This window comes from Neolamprologus brichardi, chromosome 15 (assembly GCF_056152115.1).
Source record: "Neolamprologus brichardi isolate AB-2024 chromosome 15, ASM5615211v1, whole genome shotgun sequence".
Classification (NCBI taxonomy): Eukaryota; Metazoa; Chordata; class Actinopteri; order Cichliformes; family Cichlidae; genus Neolamprologus; species Neolamprologus brichardi.
The window spans coordinates 31729767-31756515 of NC_142118.1; the positions used below are offsets into that span (position 1 = coordinate 31729767).

The following is a 26749-nucleotide window of genomic DNA, read 5'->3' on the forward strand; positions in this document are numbered from 1 at the left end:
TGAGTTAGGTTGCTTAATATTTCCACTAAGTACTCTTTAAAATACCAGAATAGGGAGGATGGAGTAGGTTTAAGTTTATTAGATTGATCAGTATTGCTGATCTATGAAATATTTTGGGTGCAGTGTATTTTTTGCATACAGGTATAACACAATAGCTTTAGTTTTGTTTTGTTTTTTAAACTTGAGTATGAACTTATACAAAATGCAGCAAGATATTTAAAAAAAAAACATTTTATTAATTATAAAATATGCTATATCGGATTTATATCGGTATCGGCAGATATCCAAATTTATGATATCGGTATCTGTAAAAAGTGGTATCGTGCCATCTCTACATGACCTCTTCCAGTATTTTTAGGTACTGAAACTGGTCCATGGTGCCTGTTATACAATAAATGGGCCCCACTCCAAAATATGAGAAACATCCCCAAACTATTATGCTTGCACCTCCATGTTTTACAGTCTTCACAGTGTACTGTGGCTTGTGTTCAGTGTTTGGGGGTCGCCTCACAAACTCTCTGCGACCTTTAAACCCAATAAGAATAACCTTGCTTTCATCTGTCCATAGAGTAACACACACAAATCAGTTGTCTAAAAAGGTGGCATTTTCTGTCTTAATTTTGTCTTTGTCTTAAACTTTTCGGCTTAAAGTGACAAACTCAAACGATCTCAAACATCCTACTCATCATCCTCGTCTACATTTTCATGATCATCATTTTTGGGCATATGATTGATTATTACCGAGTTATGTAATATCATAATTTCATGATATTCATGAAAATACAAAATTAACTTTTATTACTTCCGTTACAATTTCCTGAGGCATAAATCATTTGACACGGGGGCCATAAAACATTGGTTTGACACGAAGTAGGTCATTTCTCTCTCTTCTATCTATATAAAAATAAATCTAAAAATATACAAGACATCCAAACAAAGTTCATTTTATTTTTATATTTAAACAATAACAAAAGTCAGCAGCGGACCAGCTTTCTCCTGCCACTGATGCGTGTCCACAGGGTTCGAGCTGTCTGGGCAATGATCAGTCCACGGGGCAGGCGGAGGCTCTTCAAAGGCTCCCTGATACAGGCCAGCACTCCTGGATGTGTGGGCTGCCCCAAGTACTCGTGGGAAATGTAGTTTATTCTCCTCAGCTGTTCGCCATAATAATTCCTGAGGTCGCAGAGCTCCTCAGCTGCTGTGTCAGAGATGATGGAGGTCTGGGAAGGAGAGCTAGGCACAGTGATATGGGTGGATGGACAGGGAACATGCCCTGTGGCTGCTGCTGTGTGAGCACAAGCTTTCCTTCGCATTCTCTGAGGGGTGCTGGATTTGCAACTGGAACAAGGTTTATCTGAATGTGACGGTGTTTTCTGACAATCACTGATTCCTACATGATGTACTCTGTTCATTTCAACATCCACCTCAATTATATGTTGAAATACGATAGGTTTATTCTTCTTTTCCTCAGCCTTTCCATATCTGTCTGGTCTCGCCATCTGCTTGTTTGTCTGGCTGACTGGCTTCAGGTCTTGTCTTCTCGATACGTTCCTCTTTTCTTTAAATATTATCTGTTTAGGTTGTGGGAGACAGCTGTCCTCCACAACAGTGGAGTCTAAGGTCATATTGACATCCTCTTCATTCACTTTAACAGCTGAGGTGTCCTGTAAACATGAAATTCAATGTTAGTGAAATCTTCATTCTGGAATAAGCCACTGGATGTACACAAAGAGGCGAATGTGTCAAAATAGAGAAACCTTTAAAGTATCATGTTTATAAAGTGTATACAGCAACAGAATATTTAACCTACAAGTAACCAGGTTAAATGGAATGTGTTAGTTTGATGAAATGTTAGCGAGAGCTTGGTGAAACATGCTTCTTAATGTAAAATCTGAATATTTAAGATTTTACACTAAGCCCAACAGGCGTGGGTGAGAAAATATAATCAAGATAACCTTTATTATGCCCAAGAGGCAATTTGCTTTGTAGCCAGCTGTATAAATAACACATCCACCAATATTACATAACAGAATTTCAAAAATGAATAGTGGTAGGGACGAATAAGAATTTAAATCTGTTTGTTCTGCAACGAGGCAAGGAATACCTCCTCCCTGAAGGCAACAGCTGATACTCTAAAAAAAAAAAAAGAAAAAAAAAAAAAAAACAGGGTGTCATAGCATCCTGAATCCTTTGTGACTTCAGGGTCGCCCTCCCTTTATACATGAGGGCAAGATCATTTAGCTGCCACTTTGCTACACAATTTAAAAATGAGCTCCAGCCTTTTCTTATTTTTCAGGCTAAGAGACCCAAACCAGCAGATTAAAGAAAACGAAAACAGACTCAATAAAACAAGAACATTTTCATAAAAAATATTATCCACATTAAAACCACTTAGTTTCCCATACAAATACATACCCTGGTGAGTCTTTGCACGTATGGTGTCTGTATTCACATCAAATTTAAACTTTTAATTAAGTATGGTGCCCAGATATTTATATTTCTCTACCCCCTCAATTTCTAGCCCATGAATACAAACAGGGGGCAGGGATGACATTTTTTGTTTACAAAAATCAACAGCCATTTCCTTCATTTTAAACACATTAATGTCAAGAAAAGACTGTCCACACCATGCTTACAAAGTCATCTACAACTGGGCCACGGTCACAATCTGTATCATGGAGCAGAGAGACGAAAACTGAGTCGTCTGCAAACTTGATTATATGTCCGTCCTGGTAGAGGCTCTGACACTCATTTGTATAAAGAACCAAAGTGGAGAAAGGACACACGCTTGGGGGGAAACAGTGGAAGATAAAAGCACATCTGATAAAATATTGTTGACTCTCACTTTCTGAGGTCTATCTGTTAAAAAGTCAATAAGCCAAGAAATCAGTCCAGAATCAAGATTAAACGCACAGGTGAGATGTCTTGCTAAAATATGGGGCTGAATACAAAAAGCAGGCAATAAAGGTTTGCTACACCATCCATGTGCTTCAAAACCATATAGAGCAAGGTGCACACAGCATCCTCTACCCTACCTATTACCTGTTCTATAGGCAAACTTGAGGGGGTGTAATTTATCCTGAGTAGCATGCAAAAGCTCATGTTTTACAAGCTTCTCAAAAGTTTTCATCACCATGGAAGTCAAAGCAACAGGCTGAAAATCAGGATTTTAAAAATGCGGTAACAAGTAACAGTGTTCATAGCACCATGCATACACAAGCAACTGTGAACAGAGTAGGGAATGATGAACTGTACTTTGTAAACTTGTCTTCTGGGCAGGTGAGAGAGGGCTATGGGAGATGTGTCTTGATTTTCTTGGACACAGTGGCATCTCCACAGCTCTGAACTGATCTCTTTCCCTCTTTGGATTTGCCCTTGCCACTGGAGACTTTTACCTGCAGGTCATTAACAAAAGTGCTTTATCCGAATAGGTTCACACCGATGTGGAATGTATGAGTCGACACTAGAAGGGGAGGACATGCAACAATCCAGGACAGAATCTCATTCAGTGCCAAAACAGGAAACCGTGAGATCTCAGAACGGTACTGCTGTAAAGATCTAATTTACAACCCCATTTCCAAAAAGGTTAGAAAAGATCCTCTGCATTCAAGTATTAAGTATTTCAAGTCTGAGGAGCTGTAGCTTTCTATATCAGTGTGGTTTGTCCACCAGTCATTGTTTATATAAACACATAAACTCCTCTGGTTAAACGGGAAAATCCACTTGTTAGCTTTAATGTTCGGGTGTGTAAAGCACTTTATAAAAGAGGACTGTGCAGAGGAGAGCATATTTTAGTTGGCTAGTTCTGTGAGTGTAGCTGTTGAATTGGAGAGTACATTGACAAGTAGTTTTACTTAATTTCATTTTTTATGAATAAACTATCTTTTCTGAAGCAATTATAAAGTTTTTTGCTAATTTATTTATTTTTTCGATAGTGCTTGGAAACTCCAGGAAGAGAAGCAGCTGAACATTTTTACTGCAACCAATTTCTAGGACTATTTATATGTGGCATAAATAATACATGCAGAAGTTTACATGTCCCAAACAGAAGTAATGAAAGTCATGCATTTTTCTGTGTACCCTGTACCCATACCTGTTTAACCCTTTTATAAACCATTTATATTAAATAGCTTTATTTCCAATTCAATTCAGTTTTATTTATACAGCGCCAAATCACAACAACAGCGCACTTTATATTGTAAGGTAAACCCTACAATAACACGGATGATCTGATATCGTCGTGTTGGAGTTGTTCCCACATCATCACAATAAATGTTGTTCCGGGTTCAACATTGCAAGTGACCAATCACATTGTTGTGACATTATACTTTTGCAAGCCATGCGATTCATTCATTTATGGTAAATGGCCTGTATTTGTATAGCGCTTTACTAGTCTCTAAGGACCCCAAAGCGCTTTACACATTCAGTCATCCACCCATTCACACACACATTCACACACTGGTGATGGCAAGCTACATTGTAGCCACAGCCACCCTGGGGCACACTGACAGAGGCGAGGCTGCCGGACACTGGCGCCACCGGGCCCTCTGACCACTACCAGTAGGCAACGGGTGAAGTGTCTTGCCCAAGGACACAACGACCGAGACTGTCCAAGCCGGGGCTCGAACCGGCAACCTTCCGATTACAAGACGAACTCCCAACTCTTGAGCCACGATCATGAAATTCCAATGTTGCAAGGACAATATGTATAATGCTTATCGTTTTTAAAAAAACAGTATCTTGAAATGCAAAGAATTCAAATTGCTGGATCGGCAGACAGAGGCGTTTTCTCACAAGTACATTTTTTTAACTGCATTTTTTTCCCCGAAGTCGCAAAAGTATGACGTCACAACAATGTGATTGGTCACTTGCAATGTTGAACCTGGAACAACATTTATTATGATGATGTAGGAACAACACCAACACGAGGATATCAAATCGTGCCAATAATACATATAGAGAATAACCCAACAATCATATGAACCCCTATGAGCAAGCACTTTGGCAGAAGCAGGAAGGAAAAACTCCCTTTTAACAGGAAGAAACCTCCAGCAGAACCAGGCTCAGGGAGGGGCGGTCATCTGCTGCGATAGGTTAGAGTGAGAGAAGGAAGACAGGAATCTAAAACTGTTTATTTTGACTAGTGTCCTTATGACATTTTTATTCACTTAGAACTTTTAAATAGAACATAAATGGTTTATTAGGCTCTTTTGGATTAGTTACTAATAAAAAATATTCCAAACAGTACAGTGCAGTCTGCTCACTCTGGAACATTTAAATCTGATCCGTTTGTGCTGGCACTCAGTCTGATTGCAGCTGTAATATCTTACAAATTGGAAATGTTTGTTCAAACCTGTTGCCAACAAAGACAGTGTGATGTACTAACTAAAGTGAGTGTTTTAAAATTCAGGCCTAACTACACCCAACTGTGACATGGAAACAGATGTGATTTGTAACTTACTTTGTAGTTAAGGTTAGGTGTTATACTAAAAAACTCTCCTAAATGATGGTAACAGAAGAATTTTTTTTTTCTTCAAACTTACCAAAGCTGCTCCGGCCCCTGAATCTCTCATCTTCATGCTTAGTGTGTGTGTCGGGTTCTTCAGCAGAGAAGCTTTGCGGCCCAGCTTCATGTAGAAGTAGGTGGTGTAAGGTGTGAAGCTGAAATCCTCTCTGAGGTCAACACATTGGGAAGAACTCTGTGTCAGACAGACTTAATGGTCACAGCATCAGAGCTTTATCTTTAATCCCATGAACTGGAGACTTACACAGCCTGATGGTTTGCCACAGTCAGCCAGGTCAAACTAAGTTGAGTTTAAAGCTTTATTCAAAGAAAGTAAAAGTGAAAAGCATGTCTGGCCTTTAACTTCAGCTACTCCTCTCTATGGACTAAATATGGTCTAATTTCCAAAACAATGTATTTGCAGAGGCTGTGTGATTTGAGGGGAACTTCTCAATGCATTTTTGTTCTTTACATTGTGACAGGTTTGATCCTAATTAGAAAAGCTAGAATGGACATTCTGAAAAGGGCCTGATGTTTTGAGTTCAATTTAATTTATTCTGCATTTCCTAGGCCCCACATCGGCAACAGTGCACCGGTTGCTAGCTTGAAGGTTAACCTAGTGTAGAGGAAGAAAATGGTATCCAAACTTGGTTAGCAGTTTGGAGGCACTTCATTGACACCAGTGGGTTTTCCTTGCATTTCTTTGCATGAAATCAACATCTTTTTCTGACGTGTCAGAAAAGAGAGATATGTCACACAAACATGATCTCTTTTAGACCAAGAAGCACTCCAAGAGCACCAACCTCTGCCCAGGCAGCTCACTCTCTTCTCCTCAGAATTCACTTTTAGGGGGTACATTATATTTGCATTTTGTTGTCTTTGTTCTTTTTAAATGTATTTTAAGAAGTTTGCAGTGCAGTAACAATGATGCATTTGGGGGTTAACTGTGTACATGTGAAATGTAAAAGTGATGTCAGAGATCAAATGTGACATATTTAGATCTAACTGTAATGCAATATTTAGCACAGACATGCACACACTGGTCAATTAATGAACAAAAACAGAACAATAAACAAAGTCATCTTGACAAAACTGTAGTGAATTGATACTTAATAAATAAAATCGAATTAAGCTAAATCCACAGAAAGAAATGAAGCATGAATCACCTGAGGTATCCCTGCAGGAGCAGGTGAACAATCACAACTTCAGCCTGTCGCCGAGACAGCGTGGTGGTCTGAATCATCTTCCTGTGCTTTGCAGGGCCTTTCCCCATCCATGCATCCACCAGTTTCAGTGGGGTTAGTTTCTCATCCATGGAGGCTGCAAGCTCCACAATCTGCACCACTTGCCTGGCATGTTGGGTAATGTCCACAGTGGGGTAATCTGGAGGGGGATGTTAAAATTGAGGTGATGGATTTAGGGCATATGGCTGACACATAAAGCAATAAATTTCATGAAAACACATCCCATCACCACCCACACCTTTTGCTTGACTGCAAGTGTCACACATCTGGTTGCATCCTTCATCATCCCACACTTCATCAAAGTGAACTGCCATGAGAGAGCGCCGACACCTTCACAAAGCAGATATTACATTTAAGAATATATATTACATTTAAGACTGTGCAAATTGAGCAGCCCGCACTAACATCCTGTGCTACCTGCTAACATTCTGGCAGTAATCTACCATCTGTAGCAATTTCTGCTGACCAACATTCTCCATCACCACCATGGTGCTGATCCTGAAGATATCAGCGAAGCCGAAATAGACAATGCAGTCAGCCGGAGAGTCATCTCGACCTGGAGACACAACGGAAACACTTAACATCGGAATTATAACCATGAGTAAAGCTAGAACGGTATTGCTTATGCTACCAATAGAAATTATAGGCCGTCTACCTGCCCGTCCACTCTCTTGGTAGTAGTTCTCAATGGACTTGCTGATGGTGTGGTGGATGACAAACCTGACGTCAGGTTTGTCAATGCCCATGCCAAATGCCACAGTTGCTACCACAACCTGAACACACAAAAACGAAAAAAACAACTCATGTGTTTTACAGATGCATTATTCAGTGAGCTGTTTACAAGCGGAATATTGGAATATTTTTTTTCAATCAGAGGCATTGCCCCTCTCTATGTATGGGGGAACTTCAGTGCTGATTTTGAACAAAATTGATATGATTTTTAGTTCAGATCACATTATTTATATAATATTTACAATCTTTTTTAATCAAGTCCAGATGGAAGGTTAAGTAGATAAATTAAAGTGAAATCAAAGGCCAATTGTGGACAAATTGTTAAATTAAGTTTGCTACCACCTCTGTACAGTAGGACAACTTTGGACAATCCCAGAAGATTTGGAAGAGACCTGCAGATTTATTACTGCTCGTTCTCTGGCATGTCCCAGACCTTTAGAGGTACTGACATCCACTTATTGAGTGTAAATAAACATTTCTAAAAAGATTTTAGTCCTACTGTATTCAGAGGAGTAATGAGCTATCTTTTAATAATTTTCTAAGCAAGCCAGAGTTATGCCTCCCTCCTCTTTCATTAGCTCTAGAGTTTGTGAACTAAGCCTACATGTTATCTTGACCTGGATAAAGGCTGATATCAGGCTATTAAACTCATTACTTGTTTAGGAAATTGGTGTCAATTATATAAATAAAAAAAGAAGACGTGCCCACTTTATTTTTTCCAGTGGCCCTAATCCTCTTCCGTACATTGGTTATTATGATGAAATCCTCTCAGTTTCAACGTGTTTCAAGCAGATCATCACATGGATTACTTCCAGCTGTTTACCACCTATAATGATAGGATCTCCATTTAAAAGTGACTGCTAAGAGGGAACTGGCTCTGGACTTTGTAATCCCCATTTTTTCAGGTTGTTTGTGGCTTTGGATGCGCTGCTGTAGATCACGGAGCTAGAGTCATAAAACACCCTGAGTTTTCCTGGATAGTGTCTGATGATGAACTCATTTTTCCTTGAGTGTCATTCTGATTGCATTATATGCTTTTCTTTTAAGTGCAATCTAAATCACAAAGTGCTGTTCAAAGAACACTCCTTCCACTCTACTTGATCTCCATTTTTTCCATGCAAACCACCTCCTTAGTTTCATATTCCAGGAAATAAGCTATGCTCACATCCCCCTTGAGCTCCTTTGTAATTTATAGTTCATTTTCTGACTTTGCCATGTTGATTTCTCCCTTTACCTTCCTATTATCCCTTTTTATGCTATTTAAATCTACATTTTAAGCTATGACTTAATTATTTATTTTGGGGAGCACTTACTGTAGTTTAAGCTGCTGCCATCTACAACACTACAGAAGTCCAGAAATCCACTAAAACCCTTTTTAGAAGAATATTTTTAATCCAAAAATTAGCTTTTAGATATTATTAAAACTATGTGCTGAACCATTTATTGCAATTAAATAAAAAAATATATTAAAAAAGAATTTTTTGTGGAATCACTCCAGGCAATATTAACCATGAGGAGAAAATCTTGACCCAATTCTTATAGAAAATCTCAGCAGAAATGCAGCTGTGCATATGTTTCTTTACTGACCTGAATTTTGTTGGAGGTCCACTTGCGGTGAACCCGGGACTTGTCCTCAGAGTCCATGTTTGCATGGTAAGGATATGCCAAGATGTCTCTTTTCTGGAGTTCTGCTGACACCAACTCTGCATCCTTCTGAGAGAATACATACACAATTCCTGTGGCATGTATGAACAAAGCAGAAAATATTTATATATTATTATTATTATGTATAGAAATATTCGCATTAAAATTGTCTATTCTGGCATGACTAAAAATACTTTGCAGAATTGAGGATATTAACTTTTTTAGCCATTTTCCACTAGTGCGCACTCAGCTCAGATTGGCTCAAATCAACTCAATTTTAAGGGTTTTCCATTAGGTGGTAATAAGTGGTAACCAGGTACTTTTTTAGTACCTATTCGGTCAGGCTTCCAAGCAATCTGAGACAATCAAAAAATGGAACAAACTGGATGACGCCAATTAGCCAGTCAGTGGTGTCACTGGGGTCATGAGAGTGACTCCTTCTCAAAAATCAAAACCACTATTTTTGAAACCCAGCACTGAGGGAAATGGCTACACAAAAACCAATACCATGGTCCGCAAGTTTAACAGTAAGCCGTAGGCTGAGCAGAAGGTATACCATCGCCTCAGCGTCCTTCATTGTTTTGTTTGTGTAGTATACAAATGACAACCGCGTTGCTATAACAACCCATGCATGTACTCAATTTTAATGGAAAATCACCAAAACAGAAGAGAATCAAACTGAGTCGGCACTAGTGGAAAAATGGCATTAGTAATGTTTTATATATGCAGCAGTCTTGTTTGTCATAGTACCTGATTGGTCCTTGTATTTACTCTTGATCAGAGCTGCTATGTCATTTACTGATGCTTCACTAACAGAATCCTTTATACGAACCTGAGAAGGAAATGAAACACGTGTTAAGTGTGTATGAAGATGGGGAACATAGTAAAAAGAAGTTTATGAATCCTAACTCTTAACTTCTAGAGCACAGGTGTCGAAATCCAGGCCTCGAGGGTCAGTTTCCTGCAGGTTTTAGATGTGTCCTTGATCCAACACAGCTGATCTGATTTAAATGGCTAAATTACCTCCTCAACATGTCTTGAAGTTCTCCAGAGGCCTGGTAATGAACTAATCATTTGACTGAGGTGTGTTGAAATAGGGCGATATCTAAAACCTGCAGGACACCGGCCCTCGAGTCCTGGAGTTCACCACCCCTTTTCTAGAGAATTCCTCTACAGCCTTTTCGAACTTTGTGTATTCATAGAGTATCTTCTGTCTGTAAAAGTTGTTAGATTAAATGCATGATCCAAACCATTTTTTGTTGAGAATTTGTATAACTTAACTTCTATAAAGGGCACTTCTACAGTCCAAAGTCATAGTCAAGGGGCTGAAAAATGGAGCCAAAAACTACAGGCACTTCAGGCTGGTTTTAAAAGCCAGTAAAATACCAATAGAGTCCCCATGTTAAAAAATACTAGCTCTACATTTTGACTGAAATAGTGTTAAGCGTTGGAGTTATCTGACAGAGTTGGTCACATTAGTGTTAGCCCAATTTAGCAGACGTAACTAATGTAACTATCCTCAGCTCACACATTTGATTTGTGAGAAAGCAAGTTGTATAAAGCTCTTTGAATACTCAGAGCAGAAATCCTTCTTTGCTGTTTGGCATTTTGTTTTATGTGCAGGTTCAAATACACATAATAAATAAATGTCTTTGTGATTATTACATTGTATCACGTCATCATCATGTTTATTTGACAAGGTTTTAACCGTTAAAATGAAGTCGATTTGATTTAGTTATTAAATCAAACCAAAAGTAAAATCAATTTATTCAATACAGTGTTAATATCTGAAATGGGACCCGCAGTAAAAAAGGTTAAGAACCTCTGCTCTATTTAATGATTATACAGTGGAGGTGACAGTTATTAACTCTGAGAAAAGATAAAGAGCTGACTTCATAAGCACATTTATTTTTATCTTCCTATCATTATTCAGAGTTTTCCTTCCACCTGATACAAAACTTATTTAGTTTTATTCTATTAAGGTAGATTCAAAGACAGATGATGTCAAGCACACTACACAGTAACTGTGTGATCCGACTGTGAATAAGCAGCACACTATTTTGTCCCAAATTCACAGGGAAGAGACTGACAGATTGGTTCAGAGACTTTCAACATCCAACCACATCTAAAGTATTGTTTTTCTTATATTATCCTGCATTTTTTTTATTTATTTTACTGGCCTTTTAAAATCAGCAATGGTCCACAGACTAAAGCAGGGGTGTTGAACTCCAGGTCTCGAGGGCCGGTGTCCTGCAGGTTTTAGATATCACCCTGTTTGAACACATCTGAATCAAATGATTAGTTCATTAGCAGGCCTCTGGGGAACTTCAAGACATGTTGAGGAGGTAATTTAGCCATTTAAATCAGCTGTGTTGGATCAAGGACACATCTAAAACCTGCAGGACACCGGCCCTCGAGGTCTGGAGTTCGAAACCTTTGGACTAAAGTGTTTTTCAGTGGCTAATGTAATGTACATACTGACATTATACCTTGGAGTAACAATAGTGGTCTATTCAGCATATTTTCCCAACAGTTTAGCATATGTCCTGCTACCACCATAAATCAGTTTATGTTTGAGTATGAGGGATAATCATTTTGTGTTGGTTTCAAACTGGATATCGAGATTCATGTAAGTCTACTGTGACATCCCCGCCCGGTGATGCTGGTGTCTGTCCTGTCAAGCGTGTGAAAATGACAGTGTATTGACTGTTATTAATCAATTGTTTATTTTAAACTGATGTATTTTCATGTTTGTAATAACCATTCATTTGATATATCATAAACCTCTTGGCATGTCAGTCTGTATGAGATCAAATTGCTTTTTGGACATCTCACAAATCCTGTTCTGTAAAGTGACAACAAAACTGGATTTTATTTCCAGAATATTCTTTATGTAGATTTTTAGGAAAAAATCATAAATAAACATTTCAGGGTAGACATGTTTCATTATAGCATAAAGTGAATAACTCAGAAATACTATATTGGCTGTCAGCCATTGGTTTGTCTTAACATGTCTTTGACAGCATAATAGACAGAAATGTCTTCAGTTTCCTTTGTCACCCATTTAAATAAAGTCAATGTAATTTCTAATAATTATTTTAATTTAAAAATTAAAAAAATCAGTTGTTTTTGGTTCTAAATTTTTTTTTTCTTCAAGGTCATTTTTTAAAATTTTAAGACATTTGACCCTATTTCTGTGTTATGGGCACTGATCAAGAAGGGATGGGCGGGATGTATACTATTGATTGACAGCTGGTGTGTCACGTTTGCTACAAGTTAAATATGAGCATTTTGGTTGAAGATGGCCACCACTCCGTCAAGGGATGCCGTCGGCATTAGCCAACAGATAAGAAAAACAGTTTCTGATTATCTTATGATGGACTATACTGAATGTTTGGAACATGCTGATATACAGTAGTTAAAGACGTGTTAAGGTATAAAGGTGGGGGATTCTAATTTCAATCTAATATACAGAAATGAACGATTTCTTCACAGAGTTCATAGCTGTTGCGGCTTAGCAACCTACCAGCCAATCAGACAACAGTATTGCCTGTTGCTAGGGTAAAAATGTATATTTCTAAACACATCTTTTTATATTAAAACATTTGACTGGCTAAGTGGATTTTTGAGTGCAGTGACAGTGCTTACTTCATAGTAGAGATTAGTTCGATTGAAGGAAGCAGTGAGCGTGATTGCCTGTGGCACACACAGGATCTTCTCGCAGTCTTTCAGGACACTACTGGTTGCTGTGGCTGTGAGGCCAAGGAGGGGCACTTTGGGGAACTGCCTCTTCAGAATGCCTAGCAGCTTATAATCTGAACGATAAGCACACAGATGAACCAGTATGTAGCACATCATAGCGACAGGGGGTGGGGGGTGTTTTTTTTTACTAAATATGATCTGAGGTCAGAATACTCACCTGGTCTGAAGTCATGACCCCATTGGCTGCAACAGTGCACCTCATCAACAGCAATACGACTCAGGAGGTTTGCTTTGTAGGCTTTCTCCAGACGAGACATTAGGAGCTTGCTCTTAGCAATTTTCTCTGGAGTCACGTACACCAGCTTGAAGGGGGCCTTTGGATCTGTCATTCCAGCCATGACCATCTTAGCATGCTCCTGCGAATGATAGAAACAAAACACAAGCTGCTGTTTAGTGCCAGAAACATAAAGCTCTGCAGTTGTTGTGGATCATTACAGATGATCCATCCATGTTGTTTAGATGCCCTAAAGCCATCTCAGTTTTCATTTCTTGTCCACAGCAGAAGTGTGTGTAATGTTACTAAACGATTCTTGGACAGACTGGTTAACAGTGAGTGCAGTTCCCATGGTTATTTCATTGTTGCTTAAAGCAAAATGAAGACATGGTTACAAAATTAAAAGCAGTTGTCAAGAAAGTCAGTTTACTCATCAGATATGAACAGAAGTCATGGAATATGCAGAATGAATGATTTTGGAAGATCTCTCACACTAGTTTTGTAAACCAGTGAAAACAGGATTACAGCACCTTGATGCAACTATTGTTGTGATTGTGGCTGTACAAATCTAATGTTACTGGATTGAATAGAAGATAGTACCTGTACGTGTAGTTTTATTTTCTCCCTAAAACTCTGTTTTGCTAGTCTGTGCATTCACTCACACATTTGCAAGTTCACTTTCATGAGACATACTATTAAACTATCAACACATGTGTATGTGTGAATTTTTGACAGATGTGTACATCTGTCAAAAGCTATGGCACAGGCTGTCACAAAAGAAGGCTACCTGGAGGGAGAGTGGGTACGACCTCTAGTTTTTTTTCCCACTCTATATCTTTGGAATCACAACACATAACACAGTTGGCTAGAAGATTTTTTTTTCCTTTCCAAAAATCTGCACCCTTTCAGTAAAACAAACACATAGTTACAACTTGTATCCAAAATGTGGATTACAAAAGGCAATTCTTTTCTTTCCGCACACACGCATAATCCTCAAATAATCTTTTTCTACATGGCAGGCAGTTCTTACTCTGCTACTGGATGCATTGAGCATGACTGCCGACACGTCAATAGTCTTCAGGTACATCAACTGGTCCTCCATCAGAGATACAAGGGGAGTGATGACCAGTGTAAAACCTGATAAATGATAAAAGTAAAAGAAATAAGTCCTCAGAAGAAGAGCATAAAACTGGAAGGACAGATGTTTTGTTCCAAAACTCTGCATGTGTGTCTCACTGTACCATTAGAACAGATTGCAGGAAGCTGATAGCAGAGACTCTTCCCTCTTCCTGTGGGCATGACCAGGAACAGGTCCTTGCCTGACATGGTCAGGTTGATGGCTTTCAGCTGCAAAGGTCTGAAGTTAGAGAGATGGAATGTGGCCTTCAGGTGCTGCTCCACATTGCTGGACCATGGAAAATCTATAAAGCATGATGTTACTGCAGGTCAACACAGTGCACAGACATGGCATATTTCTACAACTAGTTGTCTAGTCTGTCTGTCGAGTACCTGTGCCATCATATCGTTGCATTTCCTGCTTGCTCATCGCTGGCTTGGCTTCAGATGCCTTTGAGGCAGAAGAAGACAAAGGCTGTGCAGTGTCACAGGCCTCCTCCAGCTGCTGCAGCAGGGCATTCTTCCGAGAAGTGAGCTCAGCCTTTTTCTGCAGGATCTCTGCGAGCTGCAGTTCCACCGTGTCCAGCTCGGCCTCGACCGAGTCCAGCTCGACCTGCATATCTAAACAGCAACACCAGGAACATTGGTAGCAGGCTCCAAGCACTTATTTGTTGTGTCTTTGGACCCCAAACAGTTCAGCAATGCCCAGATAATAACTACTCTTGGGCAATCAGTTCTGGTTTGTTCAAAATCACTCATCCATTCAGCTTGCTCATGTGCAGAAGTGGCCACCAACAAATTAAGTCTGTAATTTTTTTTATTTGCATGGTTTTCTTTTGCTATTCTTACTGCATAAAGTTTTTTAACTAACATCAGCTCTTTTCATAAATATAAACCCATAAAACACCAGTTTGTTTGTACAATGCCCTTGTTGGAAGACAACCTCAAAAATGACCATTTCCTATATTTGCAGTACTACTGGATTTCTTATATTGTTAATAGTAGAGTTTAAGACATGTCCTCGATTAACAACAACATATATTATTATTTTTGTGCACGTAAAGCAAAAGTTGATAAAACTCCCACTCCGCTTATTCATGGCCAAAAGTGGCCACCTCCTGTTTACATTCATAAAATACAGTAAAATAAATATATATATATTGAAACTTTGTCTGACTTGACTTTTTAAATTAGCACCAGTCCTAGTCATAAAATTCAGAATTTTGACCCTTTCGAAACCAGTTACATCACATCATTTTGATGATTTACAAAGAGATAAAAGGATAAAATGATTATTTTTTACCAAATAATACAAGCAATCTGATTTATTTTCTAACCATGATTGCAGTTAAATGTATATCAATAATTAACCTTATACGATTATATATTCATCATTACTTTTTTGAAGAAAAAAAACAAACAAAAAAACTCCCACTCAGCTTGTTAGTGGACAAATGTGGCCACCACCTGTTTACGTTCACAAAATGTTATAAAATGAATACATATTAAAACAGTTTCCACTCGAGAAAAAAAGAGGATAACGTTCTCATTTTGTCACCATATAATTGTTTTCAGTCAGGGTTACAGGTCAGTACCAGTAACAGTTATTTAATTTTACTTTTTTTTGCATTTACTTTCAGTCTTCTTCAGTCACCTTTCTCACTCACTGTGTTAACAGACCTCTCTGCACTGAATCATACTTGTTATTAATCTCTGGCTCTCTTCCACAGCATGTCTTTTATCCTGTCTTCATTCTCTCACCCCAACTGGTCACAGCAGCTGGCCGCCTCCCCCCCTACCCTGGTTCTGCCAGGGTCTGATTTTATCTTTCGCGGTGCACTTTTTGGTCCTACCTGCTTTAATTCATTCACCCTTTAGCTGACCCAAGGAGATTGGAAGAGAGTCTTTGTTAAAAGACAGTCATCTAAATTAAAAATAAAAGTCATAAAGGATTCAACCAAAATAGAATCTAAATAAAGAAACATCTTTATGACAGTGTGACTGACACTGACGTCTTGAAAACCTAAGGAACACTTTCATTAGTGTGTTGGCTATATCTGCAATACGTTATGTACCGTCAGCTCCTTTCATAGTGACAGAAATGTGCAGCATGTTCTCTCAGTGGACTGGTGTTGTTAGAGTGGGAAGAGTAGACAGCCAGGTCTCACACCTACACAGTAACAAGTGCCCTGAGAATCACACCCCGGCAGTTAATGATCTTATTCCTTCACCTCCCTCTGGAGCTGTGGCAGTGTTATCGTCTCCAGTCGCCATGCTAACAACATTGTCTCCAATACAAAAGCTATCACAGCTATTTTATCACATGTTTACATATCAGTACTGTTCATTGTTCACTGCTCCACAAAAAACTCAGCAAACCATTAATTGGAAAAATGTTAAAAAGTATAAACAGAAATACTTACCTGTATTCATATTTCACAGTCTGATGTGCTCAGGAGGAAATCAGCTTTCAGGCTGTCACAGACATAAACCATATAAAAAATAAACTTTAAAAAACAGTCAAGTTCATGATTTTGTATGATAATATGTATGACCGGAAACAACGGTACAAAGTCGACAGAAAAGGTCGTCTTTCTACATTTATAAGTTTCATTTTTATTTGCCAGTGAGATATATGAATGTAACGCTGACTGCATTTTTATCAGTGGTGTTCAGACCCCTTTGTTTCTATTTATTTCTGTGAATGAGTACTTGGAGTCATTTCTTTTTTCTTAAATTTATTACTCGTGTTAAAATTCGGGGAAACGTTCATGTTGTAATTTCTAAAGCAGACGATTTACTTCTAAATTTAATTAAAAATTCAGAATCAGAACTATAGCAAAAGTTACTCCATATTACTGAGACTTAGCCAGCCACGTGAAATTCATTACGCTGTCCGGGCTTAATAGGCATAGACTAATATTAATCCCACAAACTTGTTTCAGCAGCACAAAGGTCTGGACGTAAAATTAAATTAAATTACATTAAATAGGTAAAAAATAATAAATGAGGAAAAACAGTGAAAACGCCAAAAGACTCATGGTTACTACATGCAGTAAAATACACTATGTCACAGACTTTTATATATGCACATAAAGTGCATATAATGAATATTAATAAAGGTAACATGCTAGACTCTAAAGCGGTGCACCTGTTTCATCGCATAGTAGCTAGCTGCTAGTTTGTTACGGTAATGAGCATCAGGAGCCTGGAGAGTGCTGCTCAGTAACTCAGTCTCCTCTAGCTCAAAGGAACCACCGTCATTCATTCACTTTCACTTTCTTGATGAATTTAGTCTCTGCGACAAAACTTCGAAACGCACAAATTTCAATCGACTAACCATTGAAAAAACACTGTATCCACGACCACGTCTTCCCGTTGGAGCAGCTACTCAGTTGCTACAACAGACAGACGGACAAAAAGAAACTCGGAAGCATATGCATCAGAGAAGAGTCGGGATATTTTCGCCCCGAGCTTAATCCACTAGGCTGTCTGCAAATACCTTCTCCTGCTGGACGATTTACATCCTTTATCAACTATAACCAATTTTAATGTATTGCACATTTTAAATACATAAAGTCGGCGTTTAATAGGTAAACTGGAAAGTCTGGGTGAAATCAAAGCAATCAGGCAGTTACACATTTCTACATTGTTTGCCTGACAGACCAAACGCAGGCGTTAAAACAAGTTCACACAATGTGGTACGTTCAAGATGAGCTAATGTGTTGTTGGGTTCCACTATTTTGCTACATATTCTGCTATGTGCAGTCCAGATGTGGTGTTATAATAGAGCAGGGTAGCTACGTGGTATATGTGTCCTAGTGAAGGTTATGTTATTAACTATAATCTTAATGAACGAAAGTTGCCGAGATGAATGCGTCATGGACGCTGTTCCGGAAGATGTCAACGAGAGAAGGTGTGTTTCCGGAAGACGTGGCTGTTGCTGCAGTGGCAGCTGTCATCCAAAATTATTCTGAGAAGAGCTTTTTTGTTCTGTTTCTGTCTCATCCAGCTACATTATCAAGATGATTTCTCTAACGGACTCCCAAAGTAAGAGCTGTGTTTTTGAGTGTATCCGTAGGTTCCTGCTGTCTGAGTTAACCCTAGTTTGAGCTGCAGTGCTCAAAGTGCTAACTAGCACTGTCAGTACAAGAAAGTTACCTTTCGTTTTTCTCTCATGACATTTAGTGGCACAAATAGCCAGCAGCTTTTCCCCCCAATAATATCCGCTGTAGCCACTAGAACGACCAGAGTTACGTGCTAGTACATTTTTAAGCGCTCTGACAACTTTAGCATTCAGAGTGAGCAGCGGAGCTCCTTTGGAAGCCCTGTTGTGATTCTTATTGTGGATATTTCTGCCATCCTTGTTTGTATATGTGTTATTGGAGTACTTCCGTGTGCTTTAATTTGAAATAAGTCTGTTAAAATTATGACTATGTGCAGGATTACATTCTGACATGCAGAGCATAGCTTCTGTCAATGTGTCTGTAACGAGATATAAACAAATTGGTTTGCTTTCGAGGTAGAAAAACGTGTAACAAAATATTATCTCTTCATGTTATCTTAAGATTTAAATGTCAGACTCTGATGGTTTGTGTGTGTCCTTCAGAGATTGGAATGGGATTAACAGGCTTCGGCGTGTTTTTCCTCTTCTTCGGGATGATCCTGTTCTTTGACAAAGCACTTCTGGCTATTGGAAATGTGAGTAACCTGTTGTTGTTCCAAAGGATGTCTAAAAGTGCAACTTCTGATTACACAGATGCGTTACTGTGTGACACGTGACAATTATTATTAATTATAATCTGTTAGTGTGATCCAGCTGTGTTTAGTTTCACATAACCATAGCAACAGCGTCATTAATAGCATCAAAGTGCCTCACTTTCTCAGCAGTGTCACATTTGCATTATTTCAGTTACACGGGAAATAAAACTAACATAAAATGTCTCAGTTATGAACTTGCAGGCCACTCTTCTGTGGAACCAGCTCCTAGTTTGGATTTGGGAGACAGACAACCTCTCTATGTAGATTAGGCTGAAAACTTTGGTCTCTGATAAACAGCATAGTTAGGGCTGGATCAGGTGACCATAAAACCTTGAGGCTCCCCATGATGCACTGAGTGCTTCTTCTTCACCTTTTTTTTTTTAGGTCCATTTAATTATTAGTTATTAAAATCTGACTGTCTTCCACAGCATGTCTTCCTCCTCTCATCCCCAAACAGTTGCAGCAGATGGCCGCCCCTCCCTGCTGGGGGTTTCTTCCTGTTCCCAGGGAAATTTTCCTTCCCACTGTCACCAAACTGCTTGCTCATAGGGGATCATCTGATTGTTGGGGCTTGTCTGTATCATTGTAGGGTCTTAACCTTATGATATAGAGCACCCTGAAGTAACTCTTGTGTGATATGGCACTATATATACATAAAATTAAATTGAATTGAATCCAAAATCCCTCATAGATATTTAGCTGACTGCAATTATGATTCACGTGATTTTAACACATATAAACCTTTCAGTGAGCCCAATCGTCCCATGAAAGGGGGTACTGTTATCATGAAAAAGACCATTCCCATTTGGACAATAATGTTTCATGTCACAGGATTGTTTTGATTTGCAATGACTATTACTGCTAAACATAAGAGAAACACCCAATCACCTCGCCATAGAGGTCAAAGGTTCAAGCATGATCTCTTGGGTTTTTTTAGCTGTTGAAAATGTATTCACTTCTGCGTGTCTCACTTTTTGCGACGCTGACGGCCTCTATTTGCTTACATCTTTATAGTGCTCTGAATATCCATTGTAACCCTAATATCAATATATGTCTTCATAGAACTAATGATGAACTATTATTGGAAGAGCTGCTCTTTGCCTTTGCTACCAAACTAAATCCGTTATGTGCCAGACTGCAATTCATACTTTCTAATCTATTTAATGACATATTTCCCATAGATCTGAATGTAAATGGCAGTTAGGCAGTGTACTGATACACTGTCCAGTTGAGCAGTCTTTGTGACAGAGGGTCCTGCCACATGGGCTGCAGCAATAAACCATCTTAAAAGATGGTTTATTGCTGCAGGTCTCTTAGACCTTTTCTTCCTGCTAACGTGAAACAAATTCAGAATAAACAGGACCTGCTTGGAATCTTTTATACATCATGCCGGGAGTATTGCTTGAAGCCTTTTACTCTAACACTGGATAGATGGACTTGACACGTTCAAAATCATGACATTCATCATTTTTGTCGTTAGCCATATGGCTGCTTGTAAAAAGGATCGCATTTTGGATTTTTCTGTAATGCTGCACAGTGTTAAAAATGTTCCTTCTAATATTCTCTGTAAGCACAGAAAATATACCCTACCAGTCAAAACTTTTAGAACAACAATATTCCAGTTATTTATTGGAATTCAAGTCGTTCGAGGTACAAAGGTAAGTGATGAACTGCCAGGTTTAAAAAAAAAGCTAAGGTTACCCAAAACTGAAAAAGTAATGCACATCTCAGGATTGTACATTATAAAGGCATTTTTCAGGAAACACAAAATGGGTTAACAATTTAAAGCTGTTCTGATCAAGCCTTGAAAGCTGGTGCTACTAATTCCTACATGTGTTCCAACTTTTCTAGATCACTCACAACACCCTCTGTCTGCATAAAAGCAGTGTTGGAGTGTGTTGCTACAAAAATAGTGAGAAAAAGGCAATTAACAATGGAAGAGAGACAGACCATCATAACGCTTAAAAATGTAGGTCTTTCCTACAGAGAAATTGTAAAGAAAGTCAAGGTGTCAGTGAGTATAGTTTCAAAAAGACTCAGAAACAAACTCTAACAGGAAGAGGTCTGGCAGACCCACAACTGAATCAGAGGACAAGTTTCTTAACCGCTTGCATGCATTTGGTTTGTGGCAACTCTACTGGCTACACAATTATTATTTAAAACCAATAAAATTAAACTCCAGTGTTTTTTCTTTCATTCATACTAGTGCAAATAATTGCTTTCTTTCAGTCTGTTTGGATGGTATTTATATGATACCGATGACAACACTGAATACTTGATTGCGTGTGCTTGCAGTTTTGAACCCTTCTCTAATATGTTTCCACTCTCTTTTTTGTCTGTGCAGATTCTCTTTGTTGCTGGACTCTCCTTTGTCATCGGGCTTGAGAGGACCTTCCGCTTCTTTTTCCAGAAGCACAAGATGAAGGCCACCAGTTTCTTCCTGGGAGGAGTGTTTGTGGTGTTGATTGGCTGGCCCATTATTGGAGTTTTGCTCGAGATCTATGGTTTTTTTCTCTTGTTCAGGTAAGATGAATACAAAAGGCACACAACAGATTCAGTAGACTGACAGTTATCTTGTTTAAAGAGCCCACAAAACACTGAAACCTGAGATACAGTAAACTTATTCTTTACATGAAAGAAACAGGATGACTTGAGAGATCTAAATAAAACTTGGGCTCAGTCCTGAAAAGCACTGTTTTCATCAAAGTTGCAGTGTGTTTAAAGACTTAAAGTGGACATGAAACACTACACGGACTAGTATGCTTTAAAAAACTGTCATAGATTTCGCACGGTCTGTGAAGCTGGATTTAAGAAATAACTGCTTAAAGTCTTTAAAACAAGTTTCCAACTGTTGTTGCAATTTGGCACTATGTACATAAAATTGAATTAAATATCCTAGGAGCCACACATAGGCGAGCAGTCTGAGAGTGAAGAGCTCTGTTGGGTTGATATGGTACTTTGAGATCATTAAGATAAGATGGGGACTGAATATTCAAGACCTTGTATGTGGTGAGAAGGATTTTAAATTCGATTCTGGATTTATCAGGGAACCAGTGATAAGAAGCCAATACAGGAGAAATTTGCTTTCTCTTTCTAGTCCCTGTCAGTATTTTCACTGTAGCATTTTGGTTCAACTGAAGCTTTTCAGTTCAGTTGTTTTTAGGATAGTGCTAATATGTGGTAGATATAATTTTAGCCAGTGTTGTTTAGAAAATGTTTTCAAAATAGACTTGACAAGGGAAAGTGTGTCAATTCCAAAATTATCACAGGATAATTAAGATGGAACCAAGAGATGCAGATAATGCTTAAAGACGAAGACCAAGCCCAGTTCTGAGGAGTCTTGAAAGCTAGCAACAACTTGGTGTTAATAATCAACCTGTGGGATGATTCTTTCCATCTTCATTATAAAAACAGAAGTCAGAATTCTGACTTTTTTTCTCAGAATTCTGGAAAAGAAGAAAAAAAAAGACATGCATGTGTTCAAATAATGTAATAATCAAAAAACACTTTCTTTTTTTTTTCATGAATTGTCTTTGGCTTCTCCCCTCTGTCTTACTCTCCTCTCTTTAATCACATCCAGGGGCTTCTTTCCAGTGGTTGTAGGCTTTATCAGGAGAATACCAGTCCTTGGCTCCATCCTAAACCTGCCCTTTATCAGTGCAGTGAGTATTACCCAGCTCTACACCTGCTGTGCAGCTTTTGTTTAAACACAGCATGGTTTCTTTATTAATCATCCTATTCAAACACCTCAAGCACAACAGATTAACCAGACTGCCCAAATAACTGCCATGGTTATTTAACTGAAAATCAATTTGGTAGACACACGATCTCAGTATACACAGCTAGGATGGAAGCAGTTTGGAAAATTAAATGTTTTGTGTGTTTAGCTTGTCTCACACATTGCTTTGTGGCTAATAAACATACTCCTACCATGCTGTTGTGTTGGAAGCTTTGTTTTGAGGTGAGCATTTGTCTTTATTTTTTTTTTTTTCTTAAGCCTTCGTAAGGCTCTGAGGACAATCAGCAGTCGTGGTCAGTCACTGCCGATTTTCCTTTGCATGTTAACTAATCTAACACGCTTTGAGTCATCTTTTTGGAGCAGGTAATTGTCTTTTGTTTTTTAACCTTTAAGGCACACACCACAGGCATGTCATCTGAAGACTGATATATCTTAAGATGACATGTTGTACATCCAGTCAGCCAAGCCATCCATCGTCTTTTACTTCTCCAGTTCAAGGTTGCAGTAGCCTCTTTTAGTCATAGGGCAAGAGTCGGTGACCTGTCCAGGCTGGTGACCCTGGACAGGCCACCAGCCTATTGCAGGGATAGCACTGAGAGACATTGACAGTCACACTTGTAGCCAATTGAGAATCACCAGTGAAGTTTACCTGCTTGTCTTTGGACTGTGATAGGAAGCTTGAGTACCAGTACAGAAAACCTCTTGATTCTTTTGCTTTGATGTAGTTACTTACTAAGGTGGTGGTGTTTTTTCTTGTTTGTTTGTTTGTTTGTTTTGTTTTTGCTTTGTTTGCCTTCTCTCACCCCAACCGGTCGCAGCAGATGGCCGCCCCTCCCTGAGCCGGGTTCTGCCGGAGGTTTCTTCCTGTTAAAAGGGAGTTTTTCCTTCCCACTGTCGCCAAAGTGCTTGCTCATAGGGGGTCATATGATTGTTGGGCTTTTCTCTCTGTATCTATGAAGCGCCTTGAGGCGACATTTGTTGTGATTTGGCGCTATATAAATGAAATTGAATTGAATTGAATTTTATTATTTGCTTCGAGCCCTGTGTACAGGAGCTGCATGCTAAAAGATCTTTTGTTAAAAGGGTTGGCGTAATAAGCAAATGCTTCAGCCAATACCTTTTGATTAGCCTTGTCTCATGCTTTCTTGCTTTGTGGTAAATCTTTGTTCTGTCTTCACTGAGATATTTGAATGCTAATCAATAAACATATCAATTCAATTCAAGTACCCAGAGAGAACCTGCAAATCCCACGCAGAATGGCCCCAGTGGATTTTAACAGTAAGGCTGCACCATGCAAAATGCAGCGAAATATGAATTGTACAAACTGCAGACAAAAGGATTTAAAAAGTTGGTCTGCAATGAGCCACTTTGAATATTTTAACAAGCTAAACAGCCAGCTTCTATGGAAGATTAGCTGTCACAATTTCCCACTAGCACGTTGGCTAACCTGACAAAATCTTGTAGTTATGGGCATATGTGCATACATTTTCTTCTTTTTTAACAGTATCATGTATAAAAGAAGTGGATATAGCCTTCAGATCTAAAAAGGAAGTCAGTTCCTTAAATTACATTAACCTGCTCTCTCTCCATTGGTATTTTATAGTCCACCTACAGCAGGTGCTGTCGGGGTTCAGTGCAATAAGGACTGGGCAGCAGTCAAAGGCAGAGGTCCCGTTGGTCTCATACGCAGTTGGCTCTAGGGAAGGGGTCTTGAACTCCAGTCCTTGAGGGCTGGTGTCCTAAATCTTTTCCATGTGTCCCTGTTGCAACACGCCTGTATACAATTAGTAGGTCACTAGCAAGACTGTATAGAACAGGGGTGGGCAGTTCCAGACCTCGAGGGCCGGTGTCCTCATTTTAGATGTGTCCTTGATCCAACACAACTGATTCAACTGGCTCAATTACCTCCTCAACGTATCTATCTAAGTTCTTAAGACTTAACACACCACAGACATGTCATCTGAAGACTGATATATCTTAAGATGACAATGATTAGTTCATTGCTGTACGGTAATGAACTAATCAAATGATTAGTTCATTACCAGGCTTCTGGAGAACTTCAAGACATGTTGAGGAGGTAATTTAGCCATTTAAATCAGCTGTGTTGGATCAAGGACACATCTAAAACTTGCAGGACACCGGCCCTCGAGGCCTGGAGTTTGACACCTGTGGGTTAGGGGTTGCCGTTTCAGCATGCAGTCAAGTTCTATACTCTTGCTAATGACCTACTAATTTTATTCAGGTGTATTGCAACAGGGACACATGGAAACGTTTCAGGACACCGGCCCTAGAGGACTGGAGTTTGAGACCCCTCCTCTAGGGACATGGAGTGTCACCTCTTTGGTGGGGAAGGCATCTGACTAAGTGCTTTTGGTTAGAGATACAGGTTAGATATACTCATCAGCACATATAGCTCAGGTTCTGAAAAGTGTTTCCTGGAGAGGGGCTAGACTCTGTTCCACTTTGGAGTTTCCCCTGGTGGGAGGTGGGTTTGGCATATACCAGGCTGCCTGTTTTACCCTGGTGGACGAAAGGGTTTCCCTGCACCATCAGGTTGTGTGCTGTTGTGTGCGATTATGTACTGAAAGAATAGTATTCAGACTTGTTAGACTCGTCTTTTTTGTTTGTTTTAAACAGAAAGTAGTGCACACAACCTCGTTGCAAACAGGTTATAAAAATGACCTGAAATTTTAAGACTGTGCCTTGTCAGCTGTGGTGTGTCCCTTTAGGTCATGCATGCTTCACTTTAAAGGGTTTCAGGATAATAGCAAACACTGCAGTTCAGCCGCTCCTACATTTATCTGTGCCAAACATTCTCCACATGAGTCCTGAATGTCAACAAGCTGTCACTTAACACGGTTTCTTTCTTTTCTTTCAGTATGCGGACAAAGTGGGCGAGAGCAACACTATGGTATAACAGTGACTTTTTGTAACCAGAGAAAATTGTTTGATTATAGGTTTTATAAAGCATCACAATCTCCCATGGTGCTGAGTAAAAGCGCCTAAATATACAGATCAGATTCAGATTTCCACATTCAAGCAGACAAGGACTGTTTTTGTCTGTAACTTCAGTGGTCAGCACTACCAATCACAGATTCATCATTGTATCACAATATCAGTTTCTTACTGTCAACACTAAAGTCTCTACAATAAATGTTTCAAATGCCATCGATCCCTTCGCCATTGACTGCATCTTGCGTTTAAAAGGAGGATAGAAGACTCCCTCAAGGCCCAACTTTGTCTACATGATGTTCTTAATCTGAGGAACTGTCAGATAAAACTACCCAGTGCAAGGACAAGAAGTGGAAGTGCATCCTGCCATGTTTGCCACGTTTGTGCCTGTGCTTTAACTTAATTTGCACAAAAGCTTTTAAATCCAGGATTTTGTTTACAGTTACACCCCCGTTTTAGCTGCTGGAATACCAAGTATGGCTGTTGTAATATTTACTTTGTCCATTTCTTTGTGATTGTGTTCAGTGTTGGCTAGAAGTGTTTCTGTATAAATTATTTTTTAAATATGATCGCTTGAGTGGCAGTCTGTCTACTCGTTCGTTGGGATAGACACAGTTCTCGAGTTAAGTGTTCAAAGACAATGTTCATGCAACACAAAAGTTAAGCACACACTGAATCTTGATGAATTAATATTCAAATTGAAAATCCTTACTGACGCACAAAATAGTTTTATACCAAAATCATATACTCTTTGAGAGCTAGGATTTAAAAATACAACAAAAGTTTAAATTATTTCTGCCTTTTTTTGAGTATTACATTTATGATTTACTTGTTTTTTTTGTTTGTTTTTTTAATTACCGGTAGTAGGAAATGTTGTTGGGTGACTGCTGTTAGACATTTAAACAGAAGATAACATGCTACTAACTATAGGCATCAGGCCTGTGATATTAGATGTTGCTAAATAAATAACAGAAAGCTACAAAGCCAAACATGATTATTATCAATAAAAACTTTTGTGTGGAACTGAAAACATACTATTACAAAATAAAAAAGGAAACAACTTTCCCCAGCTGGGCCAGATA

General features: G+C 38.9%; 2 protein-coding genes across 3 annotated transcripts; one reads left to right on the plus strand and one right to left on the minus strand.

The window, feature by feature from the left end:
• Window positions 1-928: 928 nt before the first annotated feature.
• On the minus strand, window positions 929-17651 carry recql (RecQ helicase-like). Of its 2 annotated transcripts, XM_006808344.3 has the most exons (16): window positions 17556-17651; window positions 16639-16690; window positions 14609-14836; window positions 14341-14520; window positions 14130-14236; window positions 13043-13241; window positions 12772-12938; window positions 9874-9955; window positions 9067-9215; window positions 7403-7520; window positions 7165-7303; window positions 6986-7077; window positions 6670-6886; window positions 5544-5673; window positions 3256-3395; window positions 1524-1664 (listed from the first exon to the last, which is right to left on the minus strand). In XM_006808344.3, exons 2-15 carry the CDS (start codon window positions 16646-16648, stop codon window positions 3291-3293), a joined length of 1923 nt encoding a protein of 640 aa, XP_006808407.2. In that variant the 5' UTR covers window positions 16649-16690; window positions 17556-17651; the 3' UTR covers window positions 1524-1664; window positions 3256-3290. The 2 variants fall into 2 exon arrangements, with proteins under 2 accessions (XP_087708826.1, XP_006808407.2); XM_087852700.1 differs by lacking the exon at window positions 3256-3395 and having other exon boundaries at window positions 929-1664.
• Window positions 17652-18100: 449 nt separating this feature from the next.
• Window positions 18101-26236, plus strand: golt1ba (golgi transport 1Ba). Its single transcript, XM_087852701.1, has 5 exons — window positions 18101-18265; window positions 18825-18916; window positions 21321-21499; window positions 22557-22638; window positions 25594-26236. Exons 1-5 carry the CDS (start codon window positions 18241-18243, stop codon window positions 25630-25632), a joined length of 417 nt encoding a protein of 138 aa, XP_087708827.1. The 5' UTR covers window positions 18101-18240; the 3' UTR covers window positions 25633-26236.
• The last annotated feature ends 513 nt before the right edge of the window (window positions 26237-26749 follow it).